Genomic DNA, 17875 nt, shown 5'->3' on the forward strand with positions numbered 1-17875 from the left:
TGAAAAACAAAAAGCACTAACAATATCTTGCTAGATGGAAATGGCATGAAATGTGTGCAAATAACTGTAGATTACTCTTCAAAGATTAGAAAGGGAAGGGTACCATTAGTCAATATGTACAGAAAAGAGAATTACTTTGCTTTCATCTTTATTATGAAAGACAATTGACAGGAAGATGCCAAAGGTACCGGGGAGAGGCAAAGGATGAGTTAATAACAGAGGCAGAGAGTTTGGAAAGTGTAGCCCAAAAGGCAGGGCCACTGCAATTGCAAGGTAGTCCTTTGCCATCAAAGTTAGCAGTTCTGGCAGGTATAACTTTATTTCAAGTAAATGAAAAGTCCTTGGTGAATAAAAGCTTAAAGATATCTTATATTCAATATATCTTACCTCACTGATCAAAGAAACACACGTTCTGGTTAAAATGAGTGGGAAATATCTAATGGGTTTCTCCACTTTCACACTACTAGCATTTTGGAGCTGGATAACTCTGTTTTGGGATGCTATGCACTGTACTATGACTAGCAGTATACCTGGCCTTTGCCCACAAAATGCCAGTGTCACCCCCCTTCCTTCCTCCATCCAACCCTAAATGTCACAATCAAAACTATCTCCAGACCTTGCCAAATGTTTCCTTGGGTGAGAAATTACATTGGTTGAGAACCACTGAAATTCTCTTCAAACCATTTTAATGTTTTTTTTAATCCAAAACATAGTCTCTTTTTTTAAATAGATTCCTTTAATCTAATTCAACTGCATAGCTTCAAAGGCTCAAATTTTGACTTAAAAAATTTCTTAGGGAAAATGCCATTATCTTATGGAAAGATCACCAGATTCGGTCATTAATTCACCACTTGACCTTGAGTTAATTAACACACTATCCTGACCTTTTTCCCAAAGAAAAAGTACAATCAAAGGCTCTCTGCCTATCCCATGATCTAGTTCACAAAAATCAAGTGAAATAATTTAACAAAGGAATTTTTAAAAGAAGACACATTATTAAAATTATCAGAGAACTTATGGGTTTTATTTTAGAGAAAAATGAAAGAAAGTATGATCCTAGATGTGTAAAACATAAGATTTTCATTCAAGAGTCACAAATTATATTAAATTTTAGAATTAGTAAGAACCTCAGAGGTATTCAAATCTCCTGCCAACCAACTCTCATGGCTAAATTGTCTCAGTCATGTGTGACTCTTGCAACTTTATGGACTGTAGCCTGCCAGGCTTCCCTGTCCATGAGAGAGACAGGCAATACTCCAGGCAGGAATACTGGAGTGGGTTACCATGGCCTCCTCTCTGGGATCTTCCCAATCCAGGGATTGAACCCGTGTCTCTTACGTCTCCTGCACTGGCAGGTGAGTTCCCACTAGATCCTGGAAAGCCCCCAACCAACTCTCAGCTTCTCTATAAAACATCCCCTGAGAGAGTTCATTAAGCTCACCTTTAAAATTTTGGCACAGAGACTTCTAAGGCATCCCATTTCAATGAGACCATTCATCCATTCTTTTGATCACAGTCATTCATTCAAAATAAATATTAAGCATCTATTTCTAAACCTCTATAAATGCTTCCTGATATTGAACTAGTTTTTTCCTTCCCATAATTTTACTCTGCTAATTGGAATCACATAGAATAAGTCTCATCTCTCTCATGACAGATCCTCACATATCTGAAGCCAGAAATCAAGCCTTCCTGAAAGAATTTCTCTTCCTCAGGTTAAACGTCCTGGTGACTTCAATCATATTTTCCCTGAAGTCACCAAGACTTCTCATAAACCTTACATCCTCCTTAAACACAGGGTTAAAATAAAGCACTATTTTATATGGTTCAGCAAAGACAGAGTGGGGCTCTCAGCCACCACACTAAAGGCACCATAAGCAGCCCCATAGCATATCAGCCCTTTTAAATTATTCCATTAATTTCAGGGGTTTTATGCTGCTTAGAATAAAAAGAAACTCCTAAATTTCTTATATGCTAGAAGGCAGTGTACTGATGGATTTTTTGTTCCTTTGTTTTGTTTGGTTTCAATTTTCATCTAAACATGAATTTGCACTTGTCCCTTTATATTGCATTAAACTTTAGCTGTCATCCAAATATTTCACAATCTCTTTGTTTTCTTATTCTTTCATTCAATCTATTATCCATGTCTCCCTGCTGCACATGACCTGCAGAATTCTCAGATGCATTCAAGCAATAAAAACAAAATAACACACAAAAAAGTTAAATTAGCTGCACTTACTAAGTGACTAGACATTGAGTCTGTATTTCTGGGGTTGGTTTTTAAATGGCGAATCTACTCATAAAGACAAAAAGGAAAAGAAACTTAATTCTACTTTAGTGAGTCAAAGCTCCATTTACTTTTCTGCACTTTGAGATTCTCAAATTAAAAATTATGGAATTTATTAGAAGTATTATCCCCGTCAGCCAGCATAGAGAATGAAGTCATTGGGAACAATACAAGCATTCAAAGAGACACAGTTTGACAAGGAGCATGACCCGTCATCTCAAAGCTACTGCTAATGCTGAGGTAAGTCAAATACCAGCTGGGTCAACTATTTAAAAAGATCAAATGTGACCAAGCCAAATAGTCACATATGTTGTATTTGCCTCATCTTGGAGCTGAACTTTCCATTTTTAGACCCAAGTGCATTTTATATTTTTAAAATAAATATAACATTATCACAAAATATCCGTATGTCTATATTCTGATAATTTAGGACATCTACTTGTGTCTACTAAATCCAGTGATTTCCTGTGATATCATATCAACCTTATTTTAGGATTCAAATCACACACCATGTCCCACTAGGCAATCCAACTGTAAATCAACAGAGAATATATCAATTTACAAATACAAGCAGAAATCAGAACAATACTTCATAGTCAAATTCCCAAAAGTTCATTTATATTAGAGGAATTAATAAGAAAAGGATATGTTTGGAGTCAAATGGAGCTGTATTTGAATCCTGAATGTACCTTTTAATTTACTAGCTTTGTGATATGATTAAGTTACTCAACATGGAACTACAGGGTGTCCATCTACAAATGGAGGCCCATAATACATGACTTTAAGGTAACAATTTAGCTAGCTGCTTAAAGAAACTGGAAAAAGTAAATTATCATCATTAACCTTGACAATACCTGTCACAATATAGGACTCAACACAATAGCAGCTATGGGACCAAAAGCAAAAAAATTCTTATTACTCTAGTAAAATATAAATTCTCGTTCTCATTAATGGATACTGACATTTCCACATTTATGGTGTGATTTGCCTCGTGTATAAAGTATTCCTATGAAACAAACTACAAAAGATAAATAAATGTACATATACCTATTACACTTCTAAAGTGCAAGATGAAATATGTTCAGTGAGAAAAACCTGTATGTTGGTCTTTTCACATGCTGTTTTTCTCTAGTGTTTTTTAAAAAATAATTAATGTGAACACACTTCAACCAATTAATAGAAATACATCATCTTATGCATTTCTGTTTCTTTATATTTTCAGTACAGTCTGTCAGCGACTCAGCATGCTGTTTATGTCAGATGGGTGCTACTGATTCAGTTGGTTTGTTAAATAAGTCACTGATACAAATATAACAGATAAATTCAGATCTTAGATGATACTATTTAGCAATCAAATGTATTCTATATCTAATTTTTAATTTCTGAAAAATAAAATTAATAAAGTTTTAAAATTTAAATCAATGTTAGAATTTAGGCAGTTGGGAAATTTCCCCAATGTATCTCTATTGTTAAAAAGAAAAACAGAATCCTAAGTATGCATACTATACACAAAAAGTATTTTCTACATCCAAAAAGAGGACATATCTAAAATGGATTTGAAAAAAATATTCATGGGTAGAAATCCTTTTTAACATTGAGCTTGTGGGTGGCTGAGTAAACCACTTTGAAATAGATTAAGTTTGACATTGATGTTCTCCTCCATCTTTTGGTGACTCCTTTCCTATCCTTTTTCCTTGTTGTCTTTTCCCCTCCTATAAACGAGTATCCTCCTATTGCTTTAACACTTCCCCTAATAGAACATAATTTCTTCCTAGATTTCCCTTTCTAGATGCATTTGCTTTCAGAGCATACCTGCAAAGAAAGAAATTAACTCAACAGAAATATTCTAGAACCAAGTGCCTCAACTGGGTCTTCTGAGAGCCTGAGGTACAGATTAAGGGATTATCACTTTGTTGGGGACGTACAAGCTCTGGGTCATGAGAATGAGAAAAAAGGAAAGGAACAAGACAATGCAATGTTGTGAGTGTACCCATCAGTCTGGGTGCAGCTCCAGAGTGAGTCACAAAGACAGAAACGAGTGACACGTTCGCTCCTCCGTGGTCTATGTAAAAAGTCTGTAAAGGAACTGCATCTTGAAGTAGCACAACGGGAGAAAGAAGGCGGGAGGAATTTCTCTTCCCCAGTCACTTCCATCACCCATTTCCCACTGGATGAAATTTATCCCACTGGGTGCTGCCTGCCCCTCTCTTTGACTCCTTGGTGAGTGAGAGGCTGGAATGCCTGCCCTGGGACATGGCCTTGTATCTAAGTCCCGAAAGAGGGGCAACCTGGTATGAATAGAGAGTAGATCAAGGGACAAGGGAGGTAGTTGAAGGGCCCTTAAGAAATGCCTGACTTTGTGTCCCAATATAGTGAAGTATTTGGTGGCATCAGAACACCTCAGAGGGAGCCTTGTTCCAGGACAAGGAGAGATTTTTCTAATATCTCTCAAATCACACCACCGGAAGGACTATGTATTCTTAAAAAAAATAAAGGACAAGTTCCAGATTTTCAGGGCTAGGAGAGGAGGCCTAGAAAAGGGTAGAGAAAAAAATGAGAGTCTTCACAAATAGTTATATCCATTCAAAATAAGGAAAGTAGAATACGAACTCCTTCCTCCTTCAACACAAAATTTTATTCAAAATGGTAGAAACAATATCTCGGTGTTTAAGAAGGACTTACAATGATGGATTGTGTATATTTAACTCATAAAAGAACCCCACTATAATATTTTTAAAGCTCAGAAGGGGAAGCAATGTAACAACCTGTCATATATAAACTAACTCATATATCTGAAAACTGTCAACACAATGCCTTTGCAGTAAATCAACCTTTCTATTTTGGCCATTGACCATTATTAAATCAATGACAACAATGACTAAATTGAATAAGAACCCTATAGTAACCTCGAGTTAGTTTCTTAGAAATCATCAGTTGTCAAAATTTGACTTTTTGAATCCTATTCCTTTATGATAAGGCCAGACAAGACAGTCAGACATTGTAGCATTTTAAATGAAAAGCTCTGGGCTCACTGAGTTTCCATAATAGTTCAACGAGAGGATGCAAAAGGAACCAAGGAAAAAGAAAAATGTGTTATCAAGGAGGATTATCTGAGTGCAAAGTGAGGAAGAATAGCAAAGTTGGTCTCTCGATCAAGCGATAACACAGCCTCTAACCCATGAGGAAACAGTCATCAAACTTTAATAATGGTAAAGAAAAGAACATAGGGTTTTGGAGTAAATGCTTACCCAACCTAAAAAAGTCCCAGCATTTAGGCCCTTAAAATAAGTTATGGTATGTTAACCCAACTTAACATTAACCCATTATTATCTTTATTGATCAAACCATTCACAGAGACCAGAAATATCAGTCAGTCAATATCAGACAGTATATTTATAAGTGCCAGGGCTCCCCTGATTGGCTCAGATGGTAAAGAATCTGCCTGCAATGCAGGAGTCCTGGGTTCGATCCCTGGGTCAAGAAGATCCCTTGGAGAAGGGAATGGATACCTATTCCAGGAGACTTGCCTGGAGAATTCCATGGACTGAAGAGACTGGTAGACGACAGTCCACGTTGTCACAAGGAGCTGGACACAACTGAGTGACTAACGGTAAATAACTATAAAGAAAATAAATTCTAATAGCGTTCCAAAAAGAGGCAAGGTGTTGAGCTGAAGAAATCACTGGGAAAAGTTTCACAAAAGAAGTTGGAACCAAACTGAAGCAAAGGTAATGACATAGAAAGGAGCTGAGTATGCTCTGGGGGACAATGCGTAAAGATGTTCAATCAGAGTGAAGAATTATACACAGAACTATTAAAGAAACAAGGGCCTTCTTGATGTGTGTGGTGTGACTGTGAAGTAATTCAATTGATTTTCTTGTGTGACCTATGAAAATAAGACTCATTAAGAAATAGTCACACCTCATATTTCTAATTGAAACTTTGCAACCTCTGTTCACCACATCCTGAATAAAGCATCTGACTGATCTAGAAAACCACTCAAGAAGTATTTAATAGGGGTGGATGCTGTTGGGTAGAAATCAGTGAGAAAGAACAGAGTGCATTTTGTTATGCTTCTGTCAAGGCCAATGAAAAGTGTATTCATTTCATCTGGCATCTAAGTCACATTTTTGTCCTTCTTGCCCTCTCTTACAGGGTAATTTTCATTTATTTAAAAGTGAGTAGAGAATCTTCTCATGGACGTTTCCTATCACAGGATGGCAATTTTATAAATGTATCTCCTGAAATAATAACATTTGAAATTTTAGTCTACAGAATTTATCAATTATAGTTATGTCAGGGTTTTTTTCCCCTTTGCAATAGGATCCCAGGTGATAACTATTATCCTAACAAATGGTAAAATATAGAGTCCAGGGTCTTTAAGGCAAAAACTGAGCCTATGGCATGGGATTGATACTATATCCCAGGATATACTTTCATCACATCGTATGAGGGGTACATGATGCTGTATTGGCATTGTTGGTTGTGTTAACCTTGATAATTATAGCTGTGGAAAGACGTGGTTACTGAATACAGTTTGGGGCAGGGAGAGGGAGGGAACAAGTGATTTTCTTGTTCGAATTCTTTACTGTTGGCCCCCAAGGTCTCCAAATGTCCTGCCTCTTTTCCTCTCAGGGAAGTCAGCCGTCAGTTTCTTAGTTTGAAACTCTATCTACCAACCTCCAAAGTATCCCCAAAGTGAAGTGGCATCATAGTAACATCCATCATTCATAGAGACATAAGAACCCTCGGTGGTCATTTGGTCCAACTCCTACCTCACCTGGGAATCACCTCTATACAACCTTCCTAAATGCCACCCAAACCACAGACATATCCAGGCTCACAAAGCTCACCACATCCCAAGGCAGTTGATTCTATTTTTTTTCAGAGCCCTACTGGGAGAAATTTTCCTAAATTAAGGTAAGAGTATCTACTATGTACAAGAATCCTCAATTCTATATTCCCTCTACACTGGGAATATAGCTGTGACAAATCAAATAAAAACCCCTGACATCATGAGTCCCATTTACATTCTAATGGAACTGTTGAAAACCTGGTTATAATGAGGCAGATTTCTGCTTCATTTTTTTCCTTTGCATGCTTCCAGTGGTGAATATGATAGCAATTTCCTTTGATCAAAGTACAAACAACACTCCAATAGGCTTAATGAACACAATGATTCTATTTTTCCTTTTTAGACACATCTATGAAATAATATAAAAGTTATCTACATATTCATGAAGTTAAGAATATTAATAAATTTTGAGCAATTTTTAGCCAATTATCTGCTAAAATCTTTTCCTGCATTATCCTATTTTATCCTCAATACACTCCCATGTCTCTAGATGATAAGTACTACTATCATTATTGTCATTCTATAGATAAGAAAATGTAGCACAGAGAGACTAAGTAACTTTCTCAACCTTATAAGACAATTATTATGGAACAACTTAATATTTATGCAAGGCTCTTGGCTCTTTAACATCTGAGGAAGTTATTCTGCCAAAAGAAAACTTTTCCAAAACAACCAGGTTATTTTCCATTTGTCTGACATTTAGAAATGAATTTTGACATTGCATCATCATTCATTCTTCAAAAATGACAGTTTATTCTCTTTATATAAGGTAATTATTTGCATAACTCCTAATAAATGAGACAACCTAATTTTGATGAGATTAAAAGTATCAAAATTATCTTGTAAATATTTTATTTTTCTCTGCTAGTGAAGAATGACTTTTTATCTGATTCACCTTAAGATGCTGGGTTTGGGGGTCAATGTCAGGCAAGTGCTGGAAAGCTTTTCATTGCACAAAACTAGGATCAGCAGATAAGCATTTTGCAGCACCTTTTCTTACATTTGTTCCTTCCTATCAAAACCAGCCAAAATAGAACTTTTTTGAGAATTTGTATCTATTGCCTGTTTCATAACTAGTGGGAGGAGGAATCTGAGAAATAAAGGCAAGGGAAAGTTTTCCCACAGGTTGGTAGGTGCTGATTGTATTTTAGAAATACCCAGAATCAAAATATCTACAATTTTTAAAATTAATACTTTCATCTATGCTTTCCAATTATCCATTATAACAGCCCGTGTTAATCTAGAACTATATTGCAGGCACAGCTTAAGCGCTTTATGCAGTAACTCACTCAGTCCACATAACAATCTCAGTTCTGTTGCTGTCAGCTTTTACAGATGAAGAAACTGATGCCAAGAGGGTTTAAGAGATTTGTCCAAGATGAAGTTGTTAAACCACAGCGCCAGGGGAGTCATGCCTAGATGGTCCAGCTCAGAATCTATACTTTTGCCCACGGCATCACATTGACTCAAGATATGCTCTTTTTACTCCTTCTCAGTAATAGACCTACAGATGCAATCAGGAGGAATCTAAAGCGAGATTACCCCTCTCCATCTGCAGTAAGGAGCGTTCCCCAAGTGTCACAGTGTTGCAAGCATTCCAGGAAAGTGCAGGAGTCACCCAACAGGTTCACATTTGTTTAAGGACAGGATCAGACTAGGATGGTCAAAGTGATTTTAGGCACAGACCAAAGGAAAACACCTGGCCTGATCAATGCCAACTGTTCACTACCAGCTGGAATGGCCTGGGCCTGGGACATGAGTGGGCAGGTTTCCTGGCTGGGAGGAAGAGCCAAGAGTCCAAGAACCTGAGGCGTAGCCCAAGCCAAGGATGCCACAGATGTGCGGGTAGGCAGCAGGGAAAGCAAAGATGGTAGGAAAATAAACTTAAATGCTTTTTAAATAAGAACTATGTTCCTCTTAAATACAGTGATACATATTGCGCTTTAGTGTTCTATCCTCTGCTGTCTTTCTCATTCAGCCACAGATACTTAGCTACTGTGATCCAGGCATTGCCACTTCATCATCATTGTTCAGGCTCATAAAGCCAGAACAAGTTACATAACGCCTCTATGCCTCATATCCTTCAACATAAATGGGAATCATCATTATGTCTAGCTTGTGTGTTCAGGGAATTGTGTTACATGGATGAAACCAGATATTACACACTTAGAATAGTGCCCAACACGCATACTACGTAATTGCTCTGCTATTATTTTTGGTGTAAAGATCAGTGAGGTAATGGTATTAATATGGAAACACTTTATCAATTGTGAAGTTCTCCAGAGTGTAAAGAGTTATTATGCTGAGGTTTCATACCCAAGGTTAAGCAGAGATCTGAGTACATAGCAATGTCTTGGGTCAGTCACTCTAGGAGATTGGACTAGTCAAATGCCAGAAACCCAGTAGGAAGGTGGTCATGAACAAGTCAAGTCTTGCTAGGTCACTTCAGTCATCTCTGACTCTTTGTGACCCTATGGACTGTAGCCCACCAGCCTCCTCTGTCCATGGGATTCTCCAGGCAAGAATACAGGAGTAGGTTGCCATTCCCTTCTCCAGGGAATCTTCCCAAGCCAGGGACTGAACCAGTGTCTCTTACATTTCCTGCATTGACAGGCAGGTTCTTTATCACTAGCACCACCTGGGAACCCCCAAGTCAAGTCTGGGTCTCCTCAAATGGCCTCATTCAGCTCTGATGAGAATTCCCTGTCCTTTCTACTAGGCTGTTTGCATTAGAGGAAGAAATAAGCCTTCCTCTCCTACTCTGGACAGGCCTGAGCCATTGGCTCACAATGCTAACATCTAACCATCAAGGAATCCATACAGTGGATAGTTATGAAATACTTCGACATAATATTAGGTAAGTCAGAGACTCCCTCAAGACTGCATTCAGCCTCCACAGCAAATCTCTCTCAACTTCTATGGGAACCATCAAAGGTTTTCATATATTTAATACTAAGCAGAAACCCATAAATAACCAAGTTGTTACTCCCAGCTAATGAAACACACATGTGTTAGGAACAGTTCTAATCATATAAGAGAGCAAGTCACCTCACACCTCACAAAATCCAAAGGGCATTTTCTTTAATGAACCAGTGGAGAATGCCCTGAGTCCAATGCATTTCCCTCCCTGCTTTAAACACCTGCTCTAAAAGCCTATATTTTGACTGATGAGATCTGCCCTTGAACCAAACATGTGAGACACAAGTAGCAGTTCTGAACCTAAAACAGAGGTAAACTTACTATTTGCCAAATAAAGTCCCTTTGTGAAGGCATCTCTAGCACCACCGGAGGCAAGTTCCAAGTAAGAAGAGATGAAGAAATGTGTCTTTCTACATCATCTCTGAGTTGTGAGCATGTTTTGGCAACAAGAAACAGCTGTTTTCTTTACTGAAACTACTCTTCCCTTCATGCCTGGGCACTGTCACCAACAGCCACTTGCACTCATTCATTCATTCATCCAATAACTAGCATGTTTTCAGCTCCTACTATGTGCCATGCACTTTTTATACATCTCAAAGATAAGGCTAAATTAATGAATAAATCCATGATTTTGCAGAGCTGTTGTTTAGTCACAAAGTCATGTCCGATTCCTTTGGGACCCCATGGCCTGCAGCCCACCAGGTTCCTCTGTCCATGGGCTTTCCCAGGCAAGAATACGGGAGTGAGTTGCCATGTCCTTCTCTGGGGGATATTTTTGACTCTGGAATTGAACCTGCATCTCTTGCATTGTAGGCAGATTCTTCACCACTGACCCACTGGGGAAGCTCTTTGCAAAGAGAAATGCTATATCAGTAACTCATCCTATTATACAACCAATTGGGGCACTTTGAAATAAGAAGCCTGGACACAAACACTGTCATACTTTCTGTCACTGTTTTGGAATCAGTGATTCTGGTCTGGAGGTCAGGTAAATACTATACTGTGTGTGCTCAGTTGCTTCAATCGTGTACAACTCTTTGTAACCCTAATGACTATCGCCCACCCAGCTCCTCTGTCCGTGGGATTCTCCAGGCAAAAATATTGGAGTGGCTTTCCATGCCTTCCTCGAGGGGATCTTCTGCACCCAGGGATTGAACCAGCATTTCCTTCAGCTCTTGTATTGCAGATGGATTTTTTACCACTGAGCCACTGGTGAAGCCCAAATGCTATAGTATATATCCTTTAAAAAACAAACATAAAGAATGCATAAAAGTACTTCTTGGCTATCTGACTTGGTGTTGCTGATAATCAATGTAGGTTACTGCCTAACTGATACTAGTTAAGATGGAATACCCCATCTCTCTCCAACCATCTAAAAAATCTTTTGTAAAAAAATATAGCAAGTACAGATTCATGTGAGCTACCAAGATTCCTTTTTTTAAGATACAAATATGCCTGAGCAAGTTAGCAATCATTAGCAGCACCAAGTATAGCCATTTTAATCAGATTGCTTTCCTCTTAAATTTTATTTTGGGAGACTCTTGACCAACTAGAATATGGATTCTTTGTGGATCCAAGGGTTGTCTACAAATTTGGAAGTGTATCAGGATTATGGATTAAGCCTAAACTGCCTGCAGCTCAGATTCTGGATAATCTATTTGGACTACCCTAGGAAGACACTAATTGTAACAGCGTGCTATACCTTTTGCTCAATCAAGTCTGACTCTCTGGGATCCCATGGACTGTAGCCCAGCCAGGCTCCTCTGTCCATGGAATTTTCCAGGCAAGAATACTGGAGTGGGTTGCCATTTCCTATTCCAGGGGATCTTCCCAGCCCAGGAGTTGAACCTGTGTCTCTTGAGTCTCCTGCACTAGCAGGCAGATTCCTTACCACTGTGCCAAAGCTGATAATCATGGTTTAGATGGGTGCCTCAGGCTTCAGTTTGGTACCTGTTTCACTGACTCACCTGTAACCTAGGCTCCTAGTAGTATTCATGCCTGTGTCCTGACATGAGCTGACTTCTATTAGTATGTGTGTTAGTCGCTTAGTTATGTCCAACTCTTTGCAATCCCATGGACTGTAACCCACCAGGCTCCTCTGTCCATGGGAATTCTTCAGGCAAGAATACTGGAGTGGGTTGCCATTTCCTTTTCCAGGGGATCTTCCTGACCCAGGGATTAAAACCCCATCTCCTGCATTGCAGGCAGATTCTTTACCATCTGAGCTACAGGGAGGGTGAGAAAAAAACAAGAGGAGGCTTTCCCACTGGGCTCTTGACAGATTTCAAGAGCACACGGAACTGGAGCAAGGAGTCTCAGCAGAGATGGAGCAATGGCCGGGGTGTGGACAGACACAGGTACTCTCTTTCCTGGGCACCTTTGACTTTAGCACAGATATTTTCAGGCCAAGTTGGCGGAGCCATTTTCAGTGGGCACAACAAAGCCTGTCTGCAGTACTGGGGTCTTTCTTGCAGAATTATTTGGGAATTTCCACACAACAACTGAGACTGGAGCAATAGCAAAATTTGATTTGTAACACTTGTTAATATGCAAGTGTGGCCTATAAAACCTGGAATTTTTGAAAAGGAAAAAAAAAAAACTCCCAAGGCTTTTCTAAGCCAAAAAAGCATAACTGAAGAGGCAAACCCTAAAATCCTCACTGTGTGGGCCCTCAGCTACTTCCTTTCTATAATGAGAATTTTACTTGCTGCCACCTACCTGCTTTACAACTTGAGTCAGATATTACATCATGAATACATTCATATCTTCAAGAAGAAAAAAACAACTTACATATATTAATGGTGCAGATGTTTATAAGGAGCAGAACATATTTTTGATCTTAAAACTCATTCATTGTTTTTTATAAAGCATTTTTTCCCTTTTTCACTGGTTAGGATTTTAGCTTTAGTCTGTTACAGCAATGGATGAGAAGGAGCAATTTATAAGGAATCCAACTTCTTCAAAATTAAAAAAACTCTTTAAACAAAGTTATTGCCCTTTTACTATATTTATCAAAGAAAGGAGCATGTATGATTCTTTTTTGTAAAGATAAAGTTTATAGAAAACAGAATCCATTACAAGTAACTGGAAATTAAATGTTATTGTAGAAAGATTTTTCTCTTAAATTCCCAGGAGAAATGTTGGTTAAAGATCAGGAGAGTGTTGAAACATCCCTGGTGGTCCAGTGGCTAAGATTTCACACTCCCATTGCAGGAGGCCCAAGTCTGAACCCTAGACAGGGAACTAGATCCCACATGCCTCAACTAAAAAGAGTCCACATGCCACGACTAAAGATCCTACAAGTCTAACAAAGATCAAAGATCCCAAATGCTGCAGCTAAGACCCAGTGCAGCCAAATAAATAAATATTTTTTAAAAGATCAGCAAAGTGTCAAGTTGATAAGGACCTTAGTCTCATCTAAAGCAACCTCTTTACTTTACAGAATGAGAAAAACAATGCCCAGAAAATTGCAATTTACAGACATCTCAGAGTCATGGAATGGCAGAGCTGGAACCAGGTCTCATGTCTGTTCACTGCCAGCTCTCAAGGCACTTTTGCTATGAGACACACACACACACACACACACACACACACACACACACACACACACCCTAGAACATCACATAAGCCATTGCTCACATTCTTTTCAAGAAGTAAATAAAATAACATGTGACTTAAATTAGGAATGAGACTTAAAAATTAAGTATGTGTGAGAGAAATAGAACCACTTAATGGAAACACTGAGGTCAACAAATTACATCCTTTGGCATTTTGCAAGGAGTGGAGCCTCTTAGGGAATCTCGAGACTGAATTCAATTCACTAAGCCAAACATTCAACAAGGCAGTTGCACACTTAGCTTACCCTCAGTTACAACAGCACTGGATTAGAGCTCTGTTTGGTTTTGCTTTTTCATTTCTGCCTTTTGACAAGTTTTGAGAAAAAATTAAAAAGCACCATGTGATAGTTAATAGGAAAGAATGCCCATCAACCTGGAATAGTCATTTCTACTATAGCCATTTCTGCAGGCACATCACCCTAATCTTTGTCCCAAATCAGCTCTTGCCTGGATTATGTCTACGAGACAATCATGTACTCTGGCCCCCTCTCCTTTCACACTGCACTCCACTGCCAGGCTTGTCTCCTTAAATCATTGTTTGCATTACATCACTCTGCATTCAAGACTTATGATGGTGTATGTTTAATTGTTTATTGATTCATCAAAATATTTTAATCTGGCTTCTTTTGGCTCTTCATAATCTGTCTGCCTCTCATCAATTCTACTTTCTGGCAAGCAGACTCCAGGAAATTGATCTCATTCCTATCACCAACATTTTGGTAAATCCTTTTCCCCCTTCTCCTGCCCCTCTCTCCACTATTTCAAATCGTATGTGTGTGTGTATGTGTGAATGCGTCTGTGTTTGTGTGCACACACGCTCAGTTGTGTCCAACTCTTTGCAACCCCATGAACTGTAACCCACCAGGCTCCTCTGTCCATGGGATTTTCCAGGCGAGAATACTGGGGCAGGTTGCCATTTCCTTCTTCAGGGGATCCTCCCGACCCAAGGACCAAACCTGTGTCTCTTGGGTCTCCTGCACTGGCAGGTGGATCCTTCACCAGCTGAGCCATCGGGAGGCCCTCCCTCTCTCTTAACTATTTAAACCCAGCCAAGCTCCAATCCAACCCACTCAAGTCCTCCATGAAGCGTCCCCACTGTTCCATTCCTCCCTATTGAGTTCTCCTTTCTCTGGTTTCATGACATTTTCTCCTATTGTATCATATCTGTTAGTCCTGCGTTTCTAAATTTAACACATATCTTTTAGGTCAAGAATCATGTTTTAAGACTCTCTTGAGCCCTCTTCCCACCCCCATCCTAATATGCTCTAGCCTCTTGCTCACTGTAGCAGATTCTCAATAAACACTTTGACAGTAGGACAGAGCAGATAAAAGAGGACGAGAATGCTAGTTTCACCCAAGTGATGCTGGTGAAAACGTAGTACTGTCTCTAGCCCTACCTCTCAGGCTCACTGCCCTTCTTCAGGCTCCACATCACTCCATCTCTAAATTATTTCTGACTTCTCCCTCTGCAGGCTCTGTACATCAGTTCTTTCTTTCTAACCATGGTCTAAGTCTGATCTACTTCCAACCAAGGCCATGACACCTTTTAGGCACCAATCTGACTCCAAGAACACAGCCAAATGGAAGTTTTCATTTAGACCTCACCTCTTTTCCTCCATAAGAGAAAGCCCAGTCCTTTCCAGACTGGAAGATAGTGTCCCCTTCACATAGACACTTCAGCTGTCACACTGGTGCCCCAAGTCCAGATGTCCCTCCCCCTCGTCCCAGCCAGGACTACAGAATACTGCCAGTTGCCCATCCCTCTGCCCGCACCCCCTACCTCCAATGATCAGGATGCAGAGGGGACATCTTCAAGTAGCAGGATCTTCCCACCTGAGTATCTTCCTGCTACTTTCGCATACTGGAGAGCGAGGGGAGCCTTGCTTCCAGCTATATAAAGTCGCCAGCATCCGAAGTTGCAGCTCTCTCTCTGCCAGCCCTGACTCCCAAGGAGGTGAGGAGAGCCTCCAGGGAGTCCCAGGCACCCTGCCACTCCTTCCATTAACCACTCTTCCCTAACAGGTGACCACACCCAGTAGTCCCTAACCTACCCACTCAGGTTTCACCTTCGAGGTGAAGAAAAGTCTTCTCTCTGCAATTTCTCCTTAAAACAGGAAATCATATATTCTAAGTGGAGCACCTATGTGTTTCATCAGCACTACTAGCCCTCAGTGAAATACCTCATCTCCTTTTTCTTTACTTTCCTATCAGCAGCGGAAGACCCAGAGGATCTCAAAAGTTGAGTCTTTTTTCCTCCCCTTCTCCTGTTCCCCCTAACTTGGCCAGCAACAAGGGAGTGTAATAATTCTTCCCCGGGCCCTCTTCAGCTCCCTCTGCCTCCCAGGTCCTCCCCCTCCTACCTCTAGTACCCGCCCAGGGCGCACACACAGGCAAATAGCTCTCCACCAGGCTCCACACTCCCCGAGGCCTGCATCGCCAGCCAAGGAGCGCCTTGCCTCCTCCTCCCCGGGATGTCTTCTAGACTCCCACTTTAGTGGGTTTCCCTGCCGCCACTCCTCGCTCGCGGGCATCTGCGCCCCTGCCCTCGGCTTGGCCCCCGCCAGCAGGATCCTTACCGCCCTCGGGCCGCCCCCTGGGCCCAGGGCCGCTGCAGCAGGTGCAGCCCCAGGTGCCCAATTGCTGGATTCTCCAGCTACCCAAAATCCTGCAAGTTCTTCGACCCGCCCCTGCCAGCCGCAGGGCGCTCTCGGAGTCCAAACGCCGGGCGCTCTCGGAGTCCGAACGCCAGCGCGGAAGATTTGCCCTCCTTTGCGACTCCACCCGAGACTCTCCTCCCGGGTCTCCAGTGCCCAGTGCGGCCACTTACCCAAGGCGAGGGCCGGGAGCAGGGGCAGGGGGCTGGCGCCGCTGCCCGGGGCGGCCCGGGCCATCAACCGTGCTGCGGGGCCGCGCAGCCCCTAGACGAGCCTCCCGCCTCCTCCTGCGCCCCCTTCCCGAGCCGCGAGCGCCCGACCGGGTGCCTGGAAACGAATGCCCGGAGCCAGCAGGAAGCGAAACTACTCCCCAGGCTGGCACCCGGGCTACCGCGCGGGCAAACACCCAGGGCAGGCGGCCGGGAGGTTCGGCGAGTGTCGCCGGGAGGAGGGAGCCTCCTATTTATCCTCACTCGCGTGGCACACACCCCACCGACCGGGCGCAGGACTCCGCTGCGGTGACCTCCACGCCGTTCCCACCCAAGTTACCCCACACCCACACCCACACTCCGGGACACTTTCGGGCTGCCCCGGGGCCGGCTCACCCACTCCCCCTACTGGGTCGCACCTGGCGGTTCATTTCCCTCCCCCGGGGAAGTCGAGGAGGTTGGGAGGGCACCTGGAGAGGTCCGAGATATGGGGCCTGCGGGCGGCCCAGGGGGAGGCCGGCTCTAAACTCTTGGAGCCCACGGGGCGAGAATCAGAGCTCCGGACCGCTCTGGAATTCCAGGTTCTCTTATTTCAGCCGATTGTTGGCGTCTTGGACAGACCAGAGCCAAAGCTCACTGTGGTTAACCTCAGGCATTTCCCAATTTACAAACTTCTCTTTTCCGTATATAATTAGTTGAATATCTGGGAGTTTGGCCGCACCAGGAGCTACTTTAAGAATGTCACATATATATTTTTTTATATCTCCATTTACTCGTCTATTCATTGCATTTTCATTTATTTGTTTAATTCACGAACTCTCCTGGATCCCTGGATCTGGACGATACCCTGGAGAAGGAAATGGCTACCCACTCAGGTATTCTTGCCTGGGAAATCCCATGGACAGAGGAACCTGGCAAGCTCCAAGAACTGGAGTTCATGGGAGTTGCAAAAGAGTCCAACACTACTTAGTGGCTGATCAACAAACATCAACAAAATGGATCTGTTAGAATAAGGAGAAAGCCTCCGGCTTGCCAAGCACTATCTCTGTCTCAACACCCCTATTCTTGAAGGAGGAGTGGGACTTGATGACTCAGCATCAAGCATCTTCTGGAACACAAAGGCACCCTCACAGCTTTCAAAGACAAAGGCAGCGTTCAGTTTTACCTTACATGATTAATACGTTCATCTCCAAAATAACTAAAGGGTATAGCAGTTTTCATTCTGATCTATGCTCCTCCTGTAAGATCAATCTGTGTCATCACGCCCCTTCAATACAGAAGTTTATCTCTATAGCATCCAAAAGTCCAATAAACATTCATTTACATAAAATATG

The 17875-nt window shown here is 41.5% G+C and overlaps 1 protein-coding gene across 1 annotated transcript in view; it reads right to left on the bottom strand.

The window, feature by feature from the left end:
- BTC (betacellulin) overlaps positions 1-16626 on the bottom strand; it is a 45643-nt gene extending 29017 nt beyond the window's left edge. The window contains exon 1 of the mRNA XM_068975602.1: positions 16506-16626. Coding sequence (XP_068831703.1) covers positions 16506-16569 — 64 coding nt within the window. The 5' untranslated portion in view covers positions 16570-16626. The remainder of the gene's footprint in view (positions 1-16505) is intronic.
- Between the last annotated feature and the right edge of the window lie 1249 nt (positions 16627-17875).

This window comes from Capricornis sumatraensis, chromosome 7, assembly GCF_032405125.1.
Source record: "Capricornis sumatraensis isolate serow.1 chromosome 7, serow.2, whole genome shotgun sequence".
Taxonomy (NCBI): domain Eukaryota; kingdom Metazoa; phylum Chordata; class Mammalia; order Artiodactyla; family Bovidae; genus Capricornis; species Capricornis sumatraensis.